Source organism: Pteropus medius, unplaced genomic scaffold (assembly GCF_902729225.1).
Source record: "Pteropus medius unplaced genomic scaffold, Ma_sr-lr_union100, whole genome shotgun sequence".
Taxonomy (NCBI): Eukaryota; Metazoa; Chordata; class Mammalia; order Chiroptera; family Pteropodidae; genus Pteropus; species Pteropus medius.
Genome location: NW_024353908.1, coordinates 4,053,866 through 4,074,104, shown reverse-complemented (window position 1 = coordinate 4,074,104; position 20,239 = coordinate 4,053,866). Strand labels below are relative to the sequence as shown.

The following is a 20,239-nucleotide window of genomic DNA, read 5'->3' as shown; positions in this document are numbered from 1 at the left end:
CTTTTCCTCAGACAAATCAAGTCAGAATCTCTGAGGGCAGTAGAGACGATGGAAAAGTGGGAATGGCACTTTAAGAGCAGCATATTAATGACCCCTCTAAATATGGGAAATGTGTTCTCTGAAAATATCCTGATTTTCCTTTTTGTGGGGGTAGGTGGGAGATACTAAATGTTTAAGGATTATGTTGTTAAGGATTGTCATCTCTGAGATACATTAAAAAGTACTAGAATATAGTTCTTTTTAATGTAGAAGAGAGTACCAAGGATTCATAAGTTAGGGTGTAGATATTAGAGAATGAAAGAAATATTAATTCTGAGAATATTACCTAAAATACATGGCAACATGTTGAAATAGAAAGATCATAAAAGGTTGCCAGTGAATTTTAGACAGTAACCCTCATTGAATACCAAAGTTGTCCTGTTTTTAAAATTAAAATTCTCTCTAACTTTAATTATCCAAAAAATGAAGTTAGAAATGAGTGGATTGAGATTTCTGATATTAAAATCAATGAATAAAATTGGTTTATGTGTTTTATCTGTCACTGGATTGACTTTGTTAGACTCCAGCAAAAGAACTACACTAAAATGCTGGGAAGGATGAAGGTCTTCAGTTAGATAAGAGAGGTTGTAAGGAAATTGTTTCAGCACAAACTTTTCTGTGATTAAAAAAAAACAACAACAACATTGCTTTAAAAAAAAAAAGATTGAAGTCAGAAATGACAGTTTTCATGAAAGTTAATATTTGCAAAGAAATCCAAAGGTGAACTTGCCTGTGTTTGGTCAGTAGCTTCTTGCATAAGATCCATTTCTACCTGAGAATGGATTCCATCCATTCACAATATTTACATCAAAGTACATTGTTGCCCTACATTTTGTGTAAATTTTGTGTAAATTCTCACTTTGTGTTACACCTTGTAGAAATTCTGGCCTATGAAGTCTCAACTTCAATGAGAGACCATACTAGGGCCTCACAATCTTTGTAGTGCAAAACTTTGTATGCTTTCATAGAATTATTTTAAAGAGTTTCCGTGACATATGATTACAAGTTTCTTAAAAAACATTTGAAAGGTGCTAACTTTGGTAACAGGTTAAAAAACAATAACGAAAAAGAACTGTGCACTAAAAAAGGGAGTATTATCCTTCAATAAAAATAATAACTGAGAGGAGAGGCGACAAATGGAAAAGTTTGGTTTTCCTTTGATGGTAGTGAGTTAGTAAGTACAGTTCTAAGTTTTCTATACAAACTTCACTTTGTTCTCTTGGCTATGTAGTTTAGGTAGTAATTTTTAAAAATTGAGTTGGTATATGCAAAAATACATTTTTTGAAAAGTTGGTTGTATGCTTTTTAACTTGGGTAAAAATGGATGATTGACCCATTAAGTTTTCACCACTTACTAAAAAGGGTGTATTGAACATTATGTGAAAAGAACATTTAGCAAGATTGCTGAAGTACCTGTATCTTTACTCATAATTTCACTTGCTGAAGTCTAATTTTTTTCCCCAAAAATTCTAAGAATTTTTTCTTGAACACAGACTAAACTGAACCAGAAATAATACTTCTATGACCAAGTATGGTAATTAGTACAGCAAAATGCCATACATTTATGGGACAAGTTAGCCCTGGGGTAAAGTTACACACAATGTTCAATTGTAAGCTCTGGCTGAGTAAATAACTACAAAAGGAACATTTTTTTCCCCAAACATTTAGTAGGTTGGCATGGTCAAGTTTAGTCAGGTAAACACGTTTCAATAAGTTGTTTATTTGCAATGTTGAATTCATTTACAATACTTGGTGGGTTTTTCAAGGCCAGGCTCCATTGGCATCACCGTATGGCTAGCACTAGCACCCTGCCTAAATATCCATGATGAACACTCCATACTATTTGCTGAATCAATACAGTGAAATTCCATGAGTCCATTCCTGATTACAATCAGTTCTGCATGCCATAATTTTTCTTCATGCTCTAAAACTTTATTGATTTACATACTTTTTTGGTACTACCTTAAAATTCATGCAAACAGAACTTTCCAATACGTAAAATGAAAACACACGTACTGTCAGTGCTATTTTACCAGTTGAAGAGTCTTTACCCATTTTAGGATGTGGGCTATATAAAAATCTGCTTGTAATAAAAACTGAAGACAATTGTGACAAAAATAAGGATATAATATTAAAATAAATCAAATGATATACAGTACTGTCATTCTGATACAGAATTTTTACACAGCAATATTGATACAGGTACAAATGGCAGGATGTCAAGCAATCCATTACAATAGACTTTTTGGTTACAAATAAAGTTTAAATTATAACTCAATACCAATTTAAAAATGGTAACTTGTGTTATGCCAGATTAAAATCAACACTTCCTTTTCAAGTGACATTTTCTGCAACATCTCTAACTATGAGGCTTTAAAAAAATTAACTTACAAAAAGAAAGAGAAATAAATATAATATTGTATTGGAAAGCCTTTAAAAAAAAAAAACTCTCAAATTTGCAAATCTGGACTAAATTTTGACTGAAGTCCACTTGCATAGACAAGTTCAGTGAAAGTTTAGCAGCAACCCAACCTCTACTCTTTATAAGAGAAGTCTGAAGTGTCTAGTTCAACTACACACTCTTTTCACTGTTTAAGTATCAGGCAAAAAGCTTGATTCTCATCAGTGATTCTATCAGCAAGCTAAAGGATATGGACAAACCACTCCCCCTCACCACCATACACACACTTTAAAATGTCAGGGGAGTAGAGAGAGAAATGGCAAAGAATAAAGTGAGGTCCTTAAAATTCTTCGAGGAAAGAAACTAATGGTGAATAAAAATGTGTGTGTGGTGGGGCAGGGATGGGAGGAGGAGAATTTTTAAAAAAGTTTCTGTAACAAAATATCAAATTCTTATTCTCATTTTTGTGAAAATGGGCGAGTTATTGGCATAAAAAGGCAAACCAAATCAAAACACAAACAAGGAAATGAGAACCAGTTCCACAATGCCTTGTATGTTACATTTTTTTTTTTTTACCTCAAATTAAAATCTTCTTTCAATAAAGAGAGGTCATTTGAAAATCAAAGACAGAAATGTTGCTTAGAAAGTTGAGGAAGCAACAGCATTTCTTTCTGGCATATTCTTTGTTTGGCACAATCACAAGTAAATAGACTTTACAGACATCATGTGGCTGTTCACATTTAAAATTTCTACTCTAAAGTGATTACTTTCGGGCTAAACAAACAAATCGGTTGAACGAAGCCCGTAAACAGGCTAAGCCTGGCATACATGGACACGTGTGATGCATTCTCCGCCCCAAAAATGGAACCTAAAATAAAAAAGAAAAACCAAGTCAGAACAGGAAATGCAAAGAACAACAACAACAACAACAACAAAACCCCAAAACTATTCTTGAGAAACATCTGAATAATAATAGCTAGCATTTATTCAGTGTTAACTAGTAATCAAGCAATATGCTCAACTTTTTATGTATTATCCTTTTCCATCCTTCCAAACACTTTGTGAAGATGGCAAATACTTTAATTATACTCATTTTACAATGAGAGACTGAGGCAGAGAGATTAGTAACTTGCCCAAGGTTACATATCCAGAACTTGAAGCCTGGCTGGCAGTTTGACCAGAAAGACTAAGCGCTGACCATCATTTTTAATTCTTTTTATAGTGTCTTGCTACTGAAGCTCCTCAAGAGCACCACCACTATGGGCATGCCCACATTTAAATAACAAGCAAATATAAATTCACTGACAATGAGCAATATATAAATTCACACGTTTGCACGCAGGTGTCAAAGGAATCAAAATTCTGGGGTGGAGGGAATGAGGAGAAACAAGAGGAAAATTAAGGACGGAGGGAAGCTCGATTTGCTGAAATGGAACAAATTAAACCTCGGCTTAGGGAGAGCCAGCAATGAAAGTTCAGCTTCATTCCGAGAGTCATTCAACCAATTTTTCTAAGAGCCCTGCCCATGCCATCAATAAAGCTGGGTTGAGGAGGGTCAGCTAGCAACTGGCATCGTGGTTCTCTGTGCTAGGGGCAAGTGGAGCACACTCCAAATATATATGCTTTCTAGAGGCAAAGAGCAAAAAAAAAATCCTTCCTTTCCTAGGAATGGTGCCTTCTTGAGAATCTGCCTGCTTTGCAAGTGATGTGGAGAAAGTTTAACACCAGGCCTAGAGGTGGTGAGAGTCAATGAATTTGAATGGCAAATCACTCAGATTCAGGGTAATGCAAGGGAGGCAAACTAGTACAGACTCATGCCTCAGGAATCTTCTATAGTTTGCTCATAGCAGGAAAATGCATCCTTCTTGTTTTTCAAACTCAAATGCTTTATTGGGTGTCATGCTAGTTTATTTCTTATTCTATTCCACCAAAAGAGGCCGCCCCACACCAACTATCTGCCCTTATGAGAAATCTGAGATGCATCTTCCAGATGCTTTCTTAATAATTTTGTTATACATAAAAAAAGAAGAGAAAGGAAGAAAATCTGTCTGCAGACAGTGGCAGAACCATTCTAAACCTTATTTTTGGGTTGAACTGATAGAACAGACCCAATTCTATGGTAGTCCAGCAATGGTCAAGAATAATTATTCTGGATGTTAACTTTGAGTGGTACCATGCTCATGTTCTTCTTACCTCCTTTTTTCTTTTTCTTCTCTTCCTCTTTCTTCTTTCCTGCCTTCCATTTCCAAAATGGTTCTGGAAGGGCCAGGGAGATGATTGAGATCAATAAATACAAATGGAAGAGAGAGAAGCAGTAGGAGAGCAGGATATGTATGTGGTGAACAAGCAGAGCCTTCCCAGTTCCTTTGTCTTTTTTGAAAAGGCATTACTTTCAAGGCTCTAACAACAGCATCCACACACGGGTACCATGGCCATTGGCACCATGCAGACTTGTACTCAGAATGGTTCTGTCACTGTGTGTGTCAAAAGATAGATACCTGGATAGATGGCTTTTTTGTTGCCATAGAAATATGTAAGAGAAGGCAGGTGCATCTGGATTGGCTTGGACAATTACAAATGGATAGTATGAGAAATTACAACCAACGAACCTTACGATCTGTTCTGAGACTTTGAAAGCTTCCTTTTTGCCGAGCCTAAAACTGCTACATGGGCCAGAGGTTCTCCATTGGGGGGTGGTGCTTCCCCCACATCCCCAGGGGACGTGTGGCAATATCCAGAGGCATTTTTGTTTGTCACAATAGGAGGCAGTACTATTGACATCTAGTGGGTACAGGTCAAGGATGTTCTTAAAGATCCTACAATTCTCAGGACAGTTCTCACAGCAAAGAATTATCTGGCCTAAATGTCAGTAGTGCTGAGGTTGATAAAAACTAATACAGGCAGTAATCTCACGAAAAAGGAGCCTGAAGTAAGTGAATGAAAATTATAGCAAGCACGTCAAACTGTTACACATGGAAAATACCATGCATGTTTCTTCATTCATTCAATAGATATTTATTGAGTGTCACAAACATATCAGGCTCTATTTTAGGTGCTGTGGATATAGCAATGAACAAAACAAAGAAAGCCCCTGCCCATCATAGAGCTTAAATTTTATTTACAAAAGATAGATAATCAGTAAAATAGTTTCAGCTACTAATAAGTACCCTCATGGTGCTTATGGTCCTGTGCGTTATGACACTGTGGTCACTCTGGTTTGTCAGCACCAAAAGCAGTCAGAAAAAAAATAATAATACCAGCGGCCTGCCATAGGCCAGGCTTCATAACGCATTGTGTATGAATGTCATATCAAACCTATGTGTCAGATTTTCTCTTCCAAATTTTGCTTTTCTCAAATACTACCATGCCCAGACTCCAGATTCTTGTGGAAGGAGACTGGTCTGTTTTATTTATGAGCACATAACACTTAGTCTGGTACATAGGAGATACTCAAGAAAATGTCAAATGCCTATCTCCTTCTCCCACCCCTGCCCCCACCATAGGCTGTGACCTCTCTGAAGGCAAAAAGACAACCATCTCAGGTCTTGTGGCCTTCCCTCACCCCACATACTGCCTCTCGCCACTGAGCAGGCCCAAAGTGATTCATACCATTGAACAGAGAGATGGATTTACCGTGGACCAAAAGAAGCCGGATGCCCTTGTTCGCGAAGACCCCTTCAGGGCCTGGAAGGGACGCTGACAATGTATTCACAAGGTCATATGTTTTTGTGAACATTTAAAAATATCTCTATACTATTCATTTTCTTATTGATGGCACTAAGATTGTATAAGCCTCACCTGGATCTGCCCCAACCGACTTCAGCATGATTAGACTCTACAGCAGGTTCCTCTATAACAGGATGCCCTTTTCATATTCTAATCAAACCTAGTCCCTTTTTCAAGTTCCAGTCTGTGTTTTTCCCTTCCTCCCCCAAGCCTTTATTAACTACACCAGCCAGTAGCAATTTTCCTCTTCCCCTTTCATCTGAGAGTTCCTGATGACAAAGACCATGATTTCTGAGAATATGATATGCTCGGGAGATATTTGGCCAATTTCTTGACTGGCCCATTCACTTCTAGATCTACACATATTGTGACAAATCTAATAGGTAGATAGTCACCAATGCATGAGCAATTGTTTACAGAAGACACATATTCAGATGTGCAAACATAGTCAAGGAGCTGATCATTCAGTCCAAACTTGGTGGTTTATTTTAGAATCAACTATATACTCAATTCAATGTTTCTATTAGCCTAGAACTCCAAATAGCAAATTCCAGAAGTTACCAAGGGAGAACATTCAGAACTTTAGAGAAAGAATGATTCTTATCTATTTTCAGCACTTTTTAAAAGAGGAAAAAGCACTGAATGACATGAAACAAAATGTTTTTGATTCCTCTCAAAACAGAGTCAATTATGTTAAAGAAAGAAATATAATGAGATACATAAAAAGCCTAGTCATGTGACATTAAAAAAACCAGTCCTATTATAATTTTATTTGTAATAAAGCTAGTTTTGTTACAACTTATTTCAATAGAGGTATATAGTTTTTAAAAAATCAAATGGTAGAATGGTGCATAAAATGAAAACTAAAAGTCCCACACTCTCACAGTTTCTGGTTTAATAATTATGTATCTTAATTTGGTAAAGTTTTAAATTGTTTCTTCCAATTTTTTTTTGGAATATGTATACGTCCATATAACCCTGAATATATAATTACTTATCTCCTGCTTGTGAGTAGAGGGTTAACATGGGGCCTGGGATGATGAAGGCCACCGTGACACTGACCTGGGCCTTCAACTGCACTGTGTCCTCAGAAAAAATGAAGGAAAACAGTTTGGAACAATGCGTTGGCCTCACTGCTTGTCTGGAATTGCACTTGGGTTAGGGGAGCTGCTAGCATGAAGGCCTGGGGTCTCTGGGACAAGGAGGGAATAAAAGATTTGCAAGAAATAAGAGTGGTAGATTCTGTGGATCAAGGGGACCCCCCCCATACACCTTGGCTCTCATCTTTGGTAGCCACCAGGACCCCATTGGATAAGAGGGCAAAGGAAGTTGTGTGCTTGGGTAGCTGCTGAGCTCCCAATGAAATGAGGATGTTGTATCTCCTATACTGTGTCCTGTATACTAGGTTAATGTAGTATTAGACCAGTGGTGCTCAGCCAGGGTGATTGCCATTACCCAATCCCACCCTCCAAACTCCCCCCAAACCTTTGGGGGACATTTGTCATAGTCTGGTGACATTTTGATTGTCACAACTAGGGAGCAGGTAGAGGCCAGGGATACTGCTAAACATCCAACAATGCACAGGACAATCCCCAACAACACAGAATTATCTGACCAAAGATGCCAATAGTGTTCGGATTGAGAAGCCCTGCATTAGACGAAAACACATTTATGTCAATTATTAGCATATTGTGCTCTCTTCCACTTCTCTTTCACTGCATGTTGTAGTTATTTAAATTATATTTTAGTTGGTATTTAAAAAAAAATTTATACTTCACTCTGAAATTATAATTATGTTTATAATGTTTCGTCATAGGTCGATTCTAAAATAGAAACAGGTAATAATTTTTTAAATCTTCCATTTTCTTTTTACATTAACAAAAGACCCAAGTTTTAATTGGAATTTTTTTCTTCAGAAAGGAAAATGTATTGGTTAAGTTTTGAAGCACCGCTAAAAAGAAAGAATAAAAGCAAAACTGATGCTAAAAATGTTGACAAAAAAAGTGGAAAATTTTTTTAAAAAGATTAATTTTTTGGAGGAAACAGTAAAGTTGAAAAATTCACAAAATAATAAGCAATAAAAATGAAAGTAATAATCATATAGTTAATTATAAACTTCCAAAGCCAACAGGTAAGCAGAATGTGATGGAAAAGGCTGATCTTTGTAAACTCTGAAATTAGTAGAAATTAAAATAGAGGTTCTTTAAAAACAGCAAAGTATTCCCTGTAGACATATGATTCAGTAACTTTTTCTTAATTGTTTAAAAATTAATTGTTAAAAATGAAGACATGTTAAAACTATTATTTGCCTAAAAACGTGTTTAGAAAACATGGTCTCTTTAGATGGGCTTATATTTTACTCTGCTTTTGAATTATTAAATGCAAAGTTAAAAGCCATACAATTATAAAAGAATAGCCTAGCAGTCAGTGACTGCAAACTCTACAAGTTAATTGATGCATGTGAAATAAAATAGTAAAATGAATTCAGTGGTTGGTTATCAATTCCTACATATGGTTCTCAATTTCATTCAGTTCACTTTATCAAAATAAACAGACTTTAGTGGCTAATGGCTAAGCCAAACCAGAATGGAAAATTTAAAATTTAAACAGGTGTAGTCTTCACCCATTCATAGCATTCTGTTTTTAAAACACTAGTTAATTGAACAAGTTAATTCATTTTTTTTTTCTTCAACAAAATGGGGGGAGAGAGTAATGAACATATCACATTAAAATAGTATTTTCTATACAGTGTCTACATTTTTACTACCTACTAAGTCATAAACTTCAGAGCAGAGTTTCACCAGGACACATTTGTAAAATTTTTTTCTCGTATTGTTTTGAATACAGGTGAGAGCTATTTTAGAAGAAACTTGATTTTTTACCAGTATAGATTAATTTCATCCAGATAAGTAATAACTCTGGGACTAAAAATAGGTCGCTGAAATGACCTATAAAAAGGTATTTTCCAGAATTAAATGAAATTGAAAACAACAACAACAACAAAAGAATAGAAAAAAATAAGTGTAACAAAGAGCAAGTTCTTTGAGAAGTTTAATAAAATTGACAGACCCCTGGCTAGACTCACTAAAGAAAAAAAAGCAAGGACACAAATAAACAAAATCAGGGATGAAAGAGGAGAAAATATGACAGACACCACAGAAATACAAAGGATCATGCAAGAATCCTATGAAAAAATATATAACACCAAATTTAATAACCTAGAAGAAATGGATAAGTACTTAGAAAAATACAACCTTCCTAGACTGAATCAAGAAGAACTGGAAAATCTAAATAGACTGATCAGGAGTATGGAAACTGAAATAACCATCGAATACCTACCAAAAAGTAAAGTCCAGGACCAGATGGCTTCATCAGTGAATTCTATCAAACATTCAAAGAAGATTTAATACTACTCTCCTCAAACTCTTCCAAAAAATCAAAGAGGAGGCAATTCTTTCTAACTCATTTTATGAGGCCAACATTATCAAAACCCTATAAAGATAACACAAAAAAAGAAAACTACAGACCAATATCTCTCATGAACACAGATGCAAAAATTCTCAATAAGATACTAGCGAACCGAATACAGCAACATATTAAAAAGATTATACACTATGATCAAGTGGGCTTCATCCCAGGGGCACAGGGATGGTTCAACATATGCAAATTGATTAATGTGATATACCACATAAACAAATAAAATGACCTTATTATCTAAAGCATGCCCATATCGATAGATGCAGAAAAAGCCTTTGACAAGATACAGAATCTATTTCTGATCAAAACACTTAACCAAATTGGTATAGAGGGAACATACCTCAGCATAACAAAGGCCATATATGACAAACCCTCAGCCAACATTATACTTAATTGTGAAAAACTAAAACCTTTCTAAGATCAGGAAGAAGACAAGGCTGTCCACTATCACCACTGTTATTCAATGTAACATAGGAGGTCTTCCGAGTGCAAGAGAAATATATCAAGCAATCAGGCAAGAGAAAGATATAAAAGGTATCCAAATAGGAAATAAAGTCAAACTGTCAATATTTGCAGATGACATGATTCTCTACATAGAAAACCCTAAAGACTCCATAAGAACACTACTAGAAACAATAAGCAAATACAGTAAAGTTTCTGGATACAAAATCAGTGTTCGAAAATCCATAGCATTCCTATACTCTAATAATGGTCAGAAAAAGAAGTGGAAAAAATAATTCCTTTTGCAGTTGCAACAAGAATAATAAAATACCTAGGAATAAATCTAACGAAACATGTGAAGGACCAGTATAATGAAAACTATAAGACCCTATGAAAAGAAATTGAAGAAGATACAAAGAAATGGAAAGATATTCCATGTTCTTGGATTGGAAGAATCAACATAATTAAAATGACCTTGTTACCTAAAACATTATACAGATTTAATGCAATCCCCATCAAAATCTCGTTGGCAGTCTTTAAAGAAATAGAACAAAAAATCATCAGATTTGTATGGAAGCACAAAAGACCCCGAATCACCAAAGCCATCCTGAGAAAAAAGAATGAGGCTGGAGGCATCACTCTGCTCGACTTCAAATTATACTACAAAGTGACAATCATCAAAATGGCATGGTATTGGCAGAAAAAACAGACGTACGGACCAGAAGAACAGAATGGAGAGTCCAGAAGTAAACCCATGTTTATATAGGCAAATAATTTTTGACAAAAAAAGCCAAAAACATACAGTGGAGAAAGGAAAGCCTCTTCAATAAATAGTGCTGGGAAAATTGGAAAGTCACCTGCAAAAGAATGAAACTAGACTACTGTCTATCACCACACACCAAAATTAACTCAAAATGGATTAAGGACCTGAATATAAAACCTGAAACAATAAATTGCATAGAAGAAAACATAGGAACTAAACTCATGGACCCTGAACTTAAAGAGGATTTTATAAATTTGACCTCAAAGGCAAGGGAAGGAAAAGTAAAAATAAATGGGACTATATCAAATTAAAAAGCTTCTGCACAGCAAAAGAAACCGTCAACAAAGTAAAGAGACAACCATCCAAATGCGAAAATATATTTGCAAGCAACACCTCTGATAAGGGCCTAATATCTAAAATATACCAAGAACTCGTACAACTCAATAACAACAAAATACAAACAATCCAATTAAAAATGGCCAGAGGACCTGAACAGACACTTCTCCCAAGAAGATATACAAATGGCCAACAAACATATAAAAAGATGCTCAACATCGCTATTAGGGAAATGCAAATCAAATCCACAATGAGATACCATCTCACACCTGTTAGAATAGCTATAATCAACAGGACAAGTAATAATAAACGCTGGAAAGGATGCGGAGAAAAAGGAACCCTCATACACTGCTGGTGGGACTGCAAATTGGTACAGCCACTATGGAAAACAGTATGGAAGTTCCACAAAAAACTAAGAATTGATCTACCATATGATCCAGCAATCCTTCTACTGGGTATTGACCCTGAAGATTTGAAAACTCATATCCAAAAAGATATTTGCACACCGATGTTCATAGCAGCATTATTCACAGCGGCCAGGACATGGAAGCAATGGAAGTGTCCTATGATAGATGATTGGATAAAGAAGCTGTGGTACCTATATACAATGGAATATTAGTCAGCCATAAAAAGAGATGAAATACTGCCATTTGCAACAAAATGTATAGACCTTGAGATAATCATGCTAAATGAAATAAGCCAGAGAGAAAACGTTGAAAATCCCATGATATCACTTACATGTGGGATATAAACCTAAAAGCAACAAACAAGCAGGACAAACAAACAGAGACCTATGGACATGGACAACGGATTAGTGGTTACCAGAGGGTAGGTGGGAGTGGGGACGGTAGATAGGGTAAAAGGAGTCAAATATATGGTGACAGAAAGACATCCAACTATGAGCGGTGAAGAGACAATGCCTTACTGTTGAATTGTACACCTGAACTTACTGGATTTCAATGTCACCATAATAAACAAACAAACAAACAAACAAAAAATGTATTTTCAAGACAAAAATAACCAATAGGAAAAATTATAACATCGAGTTCTAGAAACACATTTCAAGTGTGCATCTGAATAGGGGGAAATTTCAGATCTGACATAAAATATTATTTTTTTAGTACTTCAGTTCTTTTGTCACTCAATTCTACTATGAAACCCTAATCATCTGTTATTATTAAAACTATGATTAAAACGAAAGCATAGAGATGTACCTGTTTATTGGAGAAGAATGATTTTTTACTTGTAGAATTGATCTTGCATGAAATCTGAACCAGAAGCTACATAGGAACTGGAGAAAGAGCTTTTTTTTTTGTTGTTGTTGTTGTTTATTTATTTGTTTTTTGTTGTTGTTTTTTAAATATCTCAGATTTGGAAAACTCATTGGAACTATAGGACAAAGCAAATTTAAACTCTGGACTATAATCCCCTCTTATCAACACAAAACCTTTTGGGTTACTTGGACTAAAAAATGTTCAAATTAAACATGACAGCAGCTTTCATGGAGTACAGTGGTTAAGACCATGCACACGGTGGAACATTAGAAGGAAATGTCTAGTGTCTGCCCTCTGACCTATCATCTTTTGATCTTGACCTGTTACTGAAATCCACAGAGGCCTAACGTTTCTGTGTGGAGAATGTGATAAAAACAAGCCTACTTCACTGGCTTGTTGTGAGTATTAAATAAGAACTACATATACAACATTTAGTGCAGAATATCTGGCACTTCACAGCATTCAGCAAGTGGAAACTATTATTCCTGTTAATACAAAAATGGTTCCACAGATTTTGTCACTCTTCACTTGTTTTAGCAAACAGGTTGTGTGATTCTAACCTAAGGCATGTGAGGATATGTTAAAGTTGTACAAAGACAACATAATTCTTAAAGGAGAAGGCTGAGTTAAGAGTAAGCCTTTCAACGGCAAAGACTCAAATGTACAAAAAAATGACTCGCATTTGATAAGGGTGATGAAAACACTGAGATCAATGCCAAAGGCAGCTGGACCAGTTTCACCTCCTTGTGGGGGTTTGGCATTGAGACAAACAACTAATGGTTTAAAACCTTTCTCTGTTCTAAAATATCCAAGAATAAAAGCTTCATATCATGTTTAAAAATGACAGTACAGTCTTGAGTGATAAAACCACAGGGAGGAATATTCTAAATGCAACAGGAAGTATTTCTCAAGGAAACCACAGGAAAGCCTTATTCAGTCTTCAGATAAGTCCAAACAACCAGAGTCCCTATTACATACAGCTCACAGAGCTAAATATAAGCCAATTTATTTCATTACATTTATTCCAAGAAAGTCAAAATATTAACTGTTATCTGCTACTGTGGAGTACAGGGAAGATATTTGATTTACTACAGTTTTAAACTCTATACTACATGTGGAAAAAAAAAAAGATAAAAAGTAGAGTTCAGTTTTCTCTCATAACATAGAGAGAGAACACTGCACAGAAACTGAGCTCTGCCTCCAACAAGCCACCTGGCCCAGGGCATATCCTTCAGTGCAGCTAGACTTCACTTTACTGCTGGGTTAAATGAGGATGTGGGACTAGGAGAGCAAGGCATTGCAACCCAGCATCCATGGGGGATTTTGCTAAGATCTTACTGTGCTTCAAAAGTTTTGAATCTGAAGGGCAAGGACTCTCTAGGCTCCCCACACTTTTCTGCTCCCTCCTTCCTCCCATCCACCACTTCCTGATGCACTGTAAACCTGTTTGGCCCCTGCAGACAGAACAGTCTGCAAGACAGCCTCTAGAGCCCTATCCAACTCTGCCATCGTATGGTCATACCACTTACTGTCAATAACTTTTCAAAAATATTAAGTCGCTATGATATTGAACTGTTAGATAATGAAATACAATGAAAATTAACTATCATTAACCTCTGGGATTGTGAACAATCTATCCTTTAACTAGAATATTATTTATGATATTCTGAAAAACAAAACAAAACACAACTTATTTACTTCTGTCTTCTCAGTAAGTCTGATATTAAAAGTCTTTTTAAGAACTTCTATGCTGATTTCTGTAAAGAAGTATACAGTGGTCTTATACATGTGTACATACATATATATATGTGTATACATATTCCTAAATGCTTTTAGCAAATGCCTGTGTTTGAAATTATTTTTATGAAATGTCTTTAATGCCATTAAAGCAATTATATGAAAATGATCACTAGAATAAGGATGTTAGAGGACACTATTCTTTAAAATGGAAGGGGAGAGGAAAGAGGAGGTGATTTTCCATTGTCATCTTTTCTAATTTCCAATTTCAAGCACATTTCCCTGGGCTTCACATCAAACAGGCCTTGCTTGGAGTTAGGGCACCACAACATAAGAGAACCAACATGAATATAAATATACATACTAACTTTACGAGTCAGTGGATGGCAGCTGTCTCCTACTTTGCCCATAGGTGTACATATCCTTATGCTCTTAACCCAGATACTAACAGCACAGCACATGCCTCCACCACACTGGGGGTCCTTGTCGCAAGCCTGAAATTAAATAAACAGATAAATATAGATAGTGGGGAAAAGTCTTGCTTAGGAAATCTAAAATTAGCAATAAAATATGCACTTTAAATATCCAACTGTTACAATATTAGCAATCGCATATACAAAAAAAGAACTGTAATCTTCATTTGCTTGTACATATTTACCATAAAATCTAATTAGAAAAGATTTTCCTGGTTTTTAAAAAAATGGTGTAAAAAGCTGCCAACGTGTTATAAAAATCTTAAACACAAGATTTTAAAAAATCAGCTGTCGTTTTCTAATGTTTTATGGCTGGATTGGCTTTGAACTTGAAGAATGAGTCTATGTTACTCTTATACCACACATGGCCATTAGGAACCACATGAATCAAATCATAAGATTTTATAACTATTAACTGTAGAATACATTGGGCCCAATTTTAAAAAGATTTAAATAATCTATATGTAAGCCATGAAATGCTCAGACCCATAAAGGCACTGATGTAAATTTTTTGAAATACACATTTTCCCTTTCAAGTATTTGTATTTTGGTTCATGACACTTGATGCTTCTCGCACCACTGGCTTGATTTTCACCATTTCCACTTTAAAGAAAGAAACCTCATAGGTTAAGAATGGACAGATCAAGACTTTTCCCTTTGTTACCATTTTCTTCCCCAGTGAATAATTTGCAAAAAGACAATTATTGGCTTAGGAAATACAGACATGTACTTTACAAAATCAGTTGAACTATTCTATCAGATCCATTAGATTAGGAAATGCAATTATCAACAGTGATTACTCACTCAAGTCACCTACTCCCAGTATAAAAAGTAAAAATACATATAATAATCTAAGAATCAACTGTAGAGGAAATTGAATTTCCATACTCTACTAAATAGAAATAATGAAGTGTAAATTTATTTGCATGAGAATAGATCTGAAGAACAATTGTTCTTTCCTAGAATCAACAAAAAATAGGATGCTTTGTTTAAATGGTGTTCAGTAATCTATTTCGCTAGCAATAAGGTAAAAACATTCTGTGCTACATATCTAAGAAACTAAAAAGTCTATAATTTAGGCACGAATTTAATTGTACATTTATTGGTCACAGCTAAAGTATTCCTTCAAAGTTCTTAGTTTTGGGGACAGCCATAACTTCTTAAAACAAATATATGGGCACACTCTTATTCATTACTTTTCATTAAAAGTGACCAACTATCTTGCTTTAGAATTCATTTATTTCCTCCACTAGAATTTTTTTTTCAGTCTATGTAAAACAAGCATCTAGACAAAAACTACAATTTTCACCTTGGAGTGTTTGAACATTTATAGAAAAACATCTAAACATTTCCATTTCCCCACTTTTATCTGTACTCCAGAAATCATGTATACATGACCATTACACTCCATAAATAAGATGTTCGGCACATGATCTTTTCCAATATGGTTTAAACAAATTGATGTGAACATATAGTCATTTTATAAATGATTACATTTATTACCACCCAAAAAGTAAATATTTAAGGTGGAGGTTTCGGGCATTATTTTATTTCAGCAGTTGTTCAAGACCTTGAATTCTGAAGCCCCACCACCTGTTTTTATAAGACAATCAAAATCCAGCCAAAATCTTTTAAAATTCAATCAATCACTTGGATGTTTAACATCCTATAGACAATATGTCTAGATAAGTTACTTAGATTTTCCTATGACTCCAGATGGTTTCTTTCATGGAGACATAATTCCATTTCTTTATTGCCATGTTACGTTAGAATATTTTTAAAATTCCCATTTCATAACACTGATTAAAATGACAACAACAAAAGAGCACACACAACTATATAACAAGCCTAGTCTAAATCTAACAGAGAAACATCCAGTGTGATAAAAATTTCATTTTGTAACAAGAAGCTTCAGTTCTTAGAAATATTTACAAAGAACTGCATAGGTTTATATATTTTTAATTAGACAGCTGTTTCCTGATGCCTTTCATCCTTAAACCACTGCAGATCTATTCAAACTGTGTTGTTCCGTGAATGGAACAAAAAGATACTTATATTGCAAAAGAATTTTGGGCTCAGAGGATTAGGAGAAATTTAAAATGAGTCAGCAGGGGAAGAGGGGGAAAACTAATCATGTTTCAATTCTCATGTACTAGAAAGACGTGTAAAAACTTTTTTTCAATCACACAGTCTGGCTACTGACAGAGCTATTCAAATATCTTTTGTAAAAAAAAAAATCCGTAAACTATTTTAATAAATATCACAACACTTATAATTATCTCTTGGATAGAACCAAATACTGTTATAGTACAAGGGCTTAAAATGTGCCCTAAGCCTATTAATTAACATGGAAACAATAGAGCTTTATTTTCTCAAGACAATAACATTTTCCTTAAATATAAATGTTATTTCATTATCTATGTATCATCATTTGAGACATGTAAGTTTTATTTATGAAATGATTTAATGGAAGCATAAAATAATTTCATACTTGGAAAAAAAGAATAATGCAGTTGAATAACAGCGTTTTTGCAGTTGAATGACAGCGTTTTTGCACTGTTGATGAAAAGTAGACTAGATTTTTAAATTTTGTACTGTAAATTCATCCTTCAGATCCGCACAAAGAAAACTGTTGGTGAGAGTAGGAGAAAACTGAACTAGTTCCTACTTCCAAAAATGATGAAGACATCTTCTCTAAGTTGAAATATTTACATGGCCACCTATTCCATAATTATGCCGGAGCACTGGAGGTGCTTAATAAGGAATTGGAAATGGAAACTTTTAAGGAGAATCAAGAGGCTGAAAAAAAGAAAAGCCCTGGGACACAGAAGGAAGCGTATGCATTGCTTTTCAAAACGCACACATGGCCTCGGACCAAGTTATTTCAAAGGGTTTCTGCGGAGGATGCATGAGGAACAAACTCTTTGACTACAGGAGTAGGACTCTCAGGATGTGGAATATTCGTTTTGCGCCTTTTCATTGCAGAAACGGGCCCTGAAATTTTAAGATTCCAGGCTGGAACGCCTCAAATAAAAAAAAGAAAAAAGTGCTTGAGAAGACTCTGAAAAAAACTTCCAACTGAATAGAAAAACAAACAAAACACGAGTGAGGTTGTGCAAATAAGGGAGACACAAGCAGGAAAAAGTGGTCATTAAGGTGATCGGATGAAGCTTTGGTCACTTTTTCTTCCAGAGTGCGTCAAATGTCCCGCGCCGTCTGCTGCTTTGGAGCAGACCACTTTTCTAAATGCGCCCAGAGGCGACTGAGGCAGGTGTGCCCGCTCAGAGTGACCCTCCCCATGCCCCTCGCCTCCCCTTTGCGGTCCCTTCCTCAGCTCCCTGGGCACATCACGGGCGCGCCTCCAGGCAAACAGGTGCGCCGGGACCGCTTACCCCAGTGATGACGGCGGCGTCCCCGGCGGGTGGTGTGAGCCGCAGCGGCGGCAGCAGCAACAGGAGCAGCAGTGTAGCGCAGCGCGGGCTCCTCATGGCGCCCTCGGGACTGGCGGCGGTTGGGGGCCGTTGGGGGCGTGGGGCCCGGCGCGCTCACTAGAGCGCTGAGCAGCGGGCTGGCGGGCTGGCGGGCAGCTCCCGCGAGCCTCCGGGCCGTTATAAAGGCAAGCGCAGCGGTGACTCACGCCCGCGCCCGCCCGGCGGCCGGCGCAGAGGGCACGGCACGGGCACACCCCCACGCTCACACGCGCGCCCACCCGGGCCGGCGGGCTTCCAAGATGACACGTGCCAGCGCGCGGCGCCCCGCACCCCCTCCTTGGGCGCCACGCAGGCAGAGCCCCCAGCGCGGTGCCCCGCTCCCCGCCATTCTCTCCGCACAAGACTCGCCGCCGCTGCCTTCGCACGCGCTGGAATCGCTTTCCTGGGCTGAGACACACTCATTTGCTGTCCTGGTTTCCAAAGCTCCACGTGCTCAGTGCCGACAACTTGCAGCTCATTTGTTCTACAGATGTCTAGGAGGCGCCTACTACGTGCCAGGCGCTGTGTAGCCTCTGAATTTGTTCGTTCGTTCGGTAGGTCTTTACAGAGCGCCCGCTGTACGCCAGATACTGCCCCGGGTCTGTCCTCATGGTCCAATAACAGCAGAAAAGATAGACATCAAACAAATAAACTGGAAACGTGGAAGACCAGGAAAAAGAACAAAGGGAGAGCAAAGTTACCCTTAATCCCACATCCCTGGTGACAGTGAAGAGTTTGTCTTTCCAGCTGTGGGAGTCCAATTTATTTATTTCATTTCAAATGCTTTCCCTTTATGCTCACATCTGTTCCCGACCCTCTCCTCTCTGATTTTTCTCACATGCATTTCCTCCCTTCTTTAGCATCGCGCCAGCTTCAGGCAGAGCAGTTCTGGATGCTGCCAAAGGGAAATTAGAACGCCTGGCTTTGCGTGCCAGCCTGAGGCCCATGGAGCCTAGGTAGGCAGCTTTCTCTTCCGTTACTTTCCATCCCAGGAAAATCACCCTTCAGTCTTATGCCATACTGCGCGTTACTATGAATTGTTCATTTGTGCCTCATGGGTTCTAGGCCACCCATGAGAGGGAGAGTGACAAATTTGCCCTCCATCTCTGACCCAAGCCTAGCTCCAAGAATTTCAGCCTGTTTTTGCTCAACGAATATGATTTCAAGAATACCTAGGGGTGACTACACCAAATTTGGGAAGCCCAACTTTCTTCCTAAATTGTTAGAACTGCAGGCTTTCCCCTTGTCCCTTAAGGACCACAAACCGTTGAAAAGCAGATGTGTCTTTCAGCCTCTTTAAAAAACGCAGTAAGGAGAGTCGGGACAAAGTTACTTTCAGACTGTGGGGCTCCCCCATGCCAAAGCATTTAGACTAAATATAGGGTGGGGGAGGGGGGAAGCAGGCAATTATCCGAATGTTAAACAGCTGAATATTTAGAAAACCAAAGCTTTTTTTTTTAACCTGTGTTTTCATGTTTGAGAATTGTCCTGAAACCAACCAACCAACCAACCAAGGAATCAAACTCTTTTTTAACTTTTAAAAAATTGTTAAAATTGGACTCAGTAAAATAAGTGGAAACAGTAGCAAGTGACAGATTGGTGGAAAGTTTCCTTTTCCAGTCTCCATGCCAACGCTAGCATGGGAATGCTGCTGGGTAAATGTAAAAACCAGTCAACATGGATTTTAACATTCCTACAACTGTTTAAAAAAATGGTTTATTTCATATTTGCTGCTATTGACTGCCAGCTTGGGAATTCTGTGCTTCTTCAAGCATAGAAAACAGAATATGTCTACATAAGAAAATTAGATTTCAAAAGTGGGTGGCTTCCTACATGGCTGTTTAGAAAACAATCCTCATAAGGCTGTTTTGAAGCAAGGTTGGAAACACTTAAAAATAGGGTTGGTTTCATCTCATGTTGTTTTTTGATCATGTTTCTTTGAATTATTTTAATGTTTTAGAAGAGAAATGAAGGCCCCTGATATGACAAATCTTTGCATCCATGGCCAAGTTAGAAAATTGAAGTCTGAAAGTTAGTTCCAGTCTACAAAGGGAAAGATGAAATGTTGAATTTGGATTAGTTCATACAAATAAGTTAGGAAG

At 37.0% G+C, this 20,239-nt stretch overlaps 1 protein-coding gene across 2 annotated transcripts; it reads right to left on the bottom strand.

Moving 5' to 3' along the window:
- Window positions 1-1,739: 1,739 nt before the first annotated feature.
- On the bottom strand, window positions 1,740-18,238 carry PROK2 (prokineticin 2). 2 transcript variants are annotated; one of them, XM_039851647.1, is made up of 4 exons: window positions 18,060-18,238; window positions 14,563-14,688; window positions 4,634-4,696; window positions 1,740-3,308 (listed from the first exon to the last, which is right to left on the bottom strand). In XM_039851647.1, exons 1-4 carry the CDS (start codon window positions 18,153-18,155, stop codon window positions 3,204-3,206), a joined length of 390 nt encoding a protein of 129 aa, XP_039707581.1. In that variant the 5' UTR covers window positions 18,156-18,238; the 3' UTR covers window positions 1,740-3,203. The 2 variants fall into 2 exon arrangements, with proteins under 2 accessions (XP_039707581.1, XP_039707582.1); XM_039851648.1 differs by lacking the exon at window positions 4,634-4,696.
- Window positions 18,239-20,239: the final 2,001 nt, after the last annotated feature.

Coding starts and splice junctions, on each gene's coding strand:
- PROK2 (XM_039851647.1), bottom strand. CDS start 18,155: ATGAGGAGCCCGCGCTGCGCTACACTGCTGCTCCTGTTGCTGCTGCCG. Junction 4,697..14,562: donor GCCATCCACTGACTCGTAAA/GTTAGTATGTAT, acceptor TGGCCCTTCCAG/AACCATTTTGGAAATGGAAG. Junction 3,309..4,633: donor GAAGAAAAAGAAAAAAGGAG/GTAAGAAGAACA, acceptor TTTTTATTTTAG/GTTCCATTTTTGGGGCGGAG.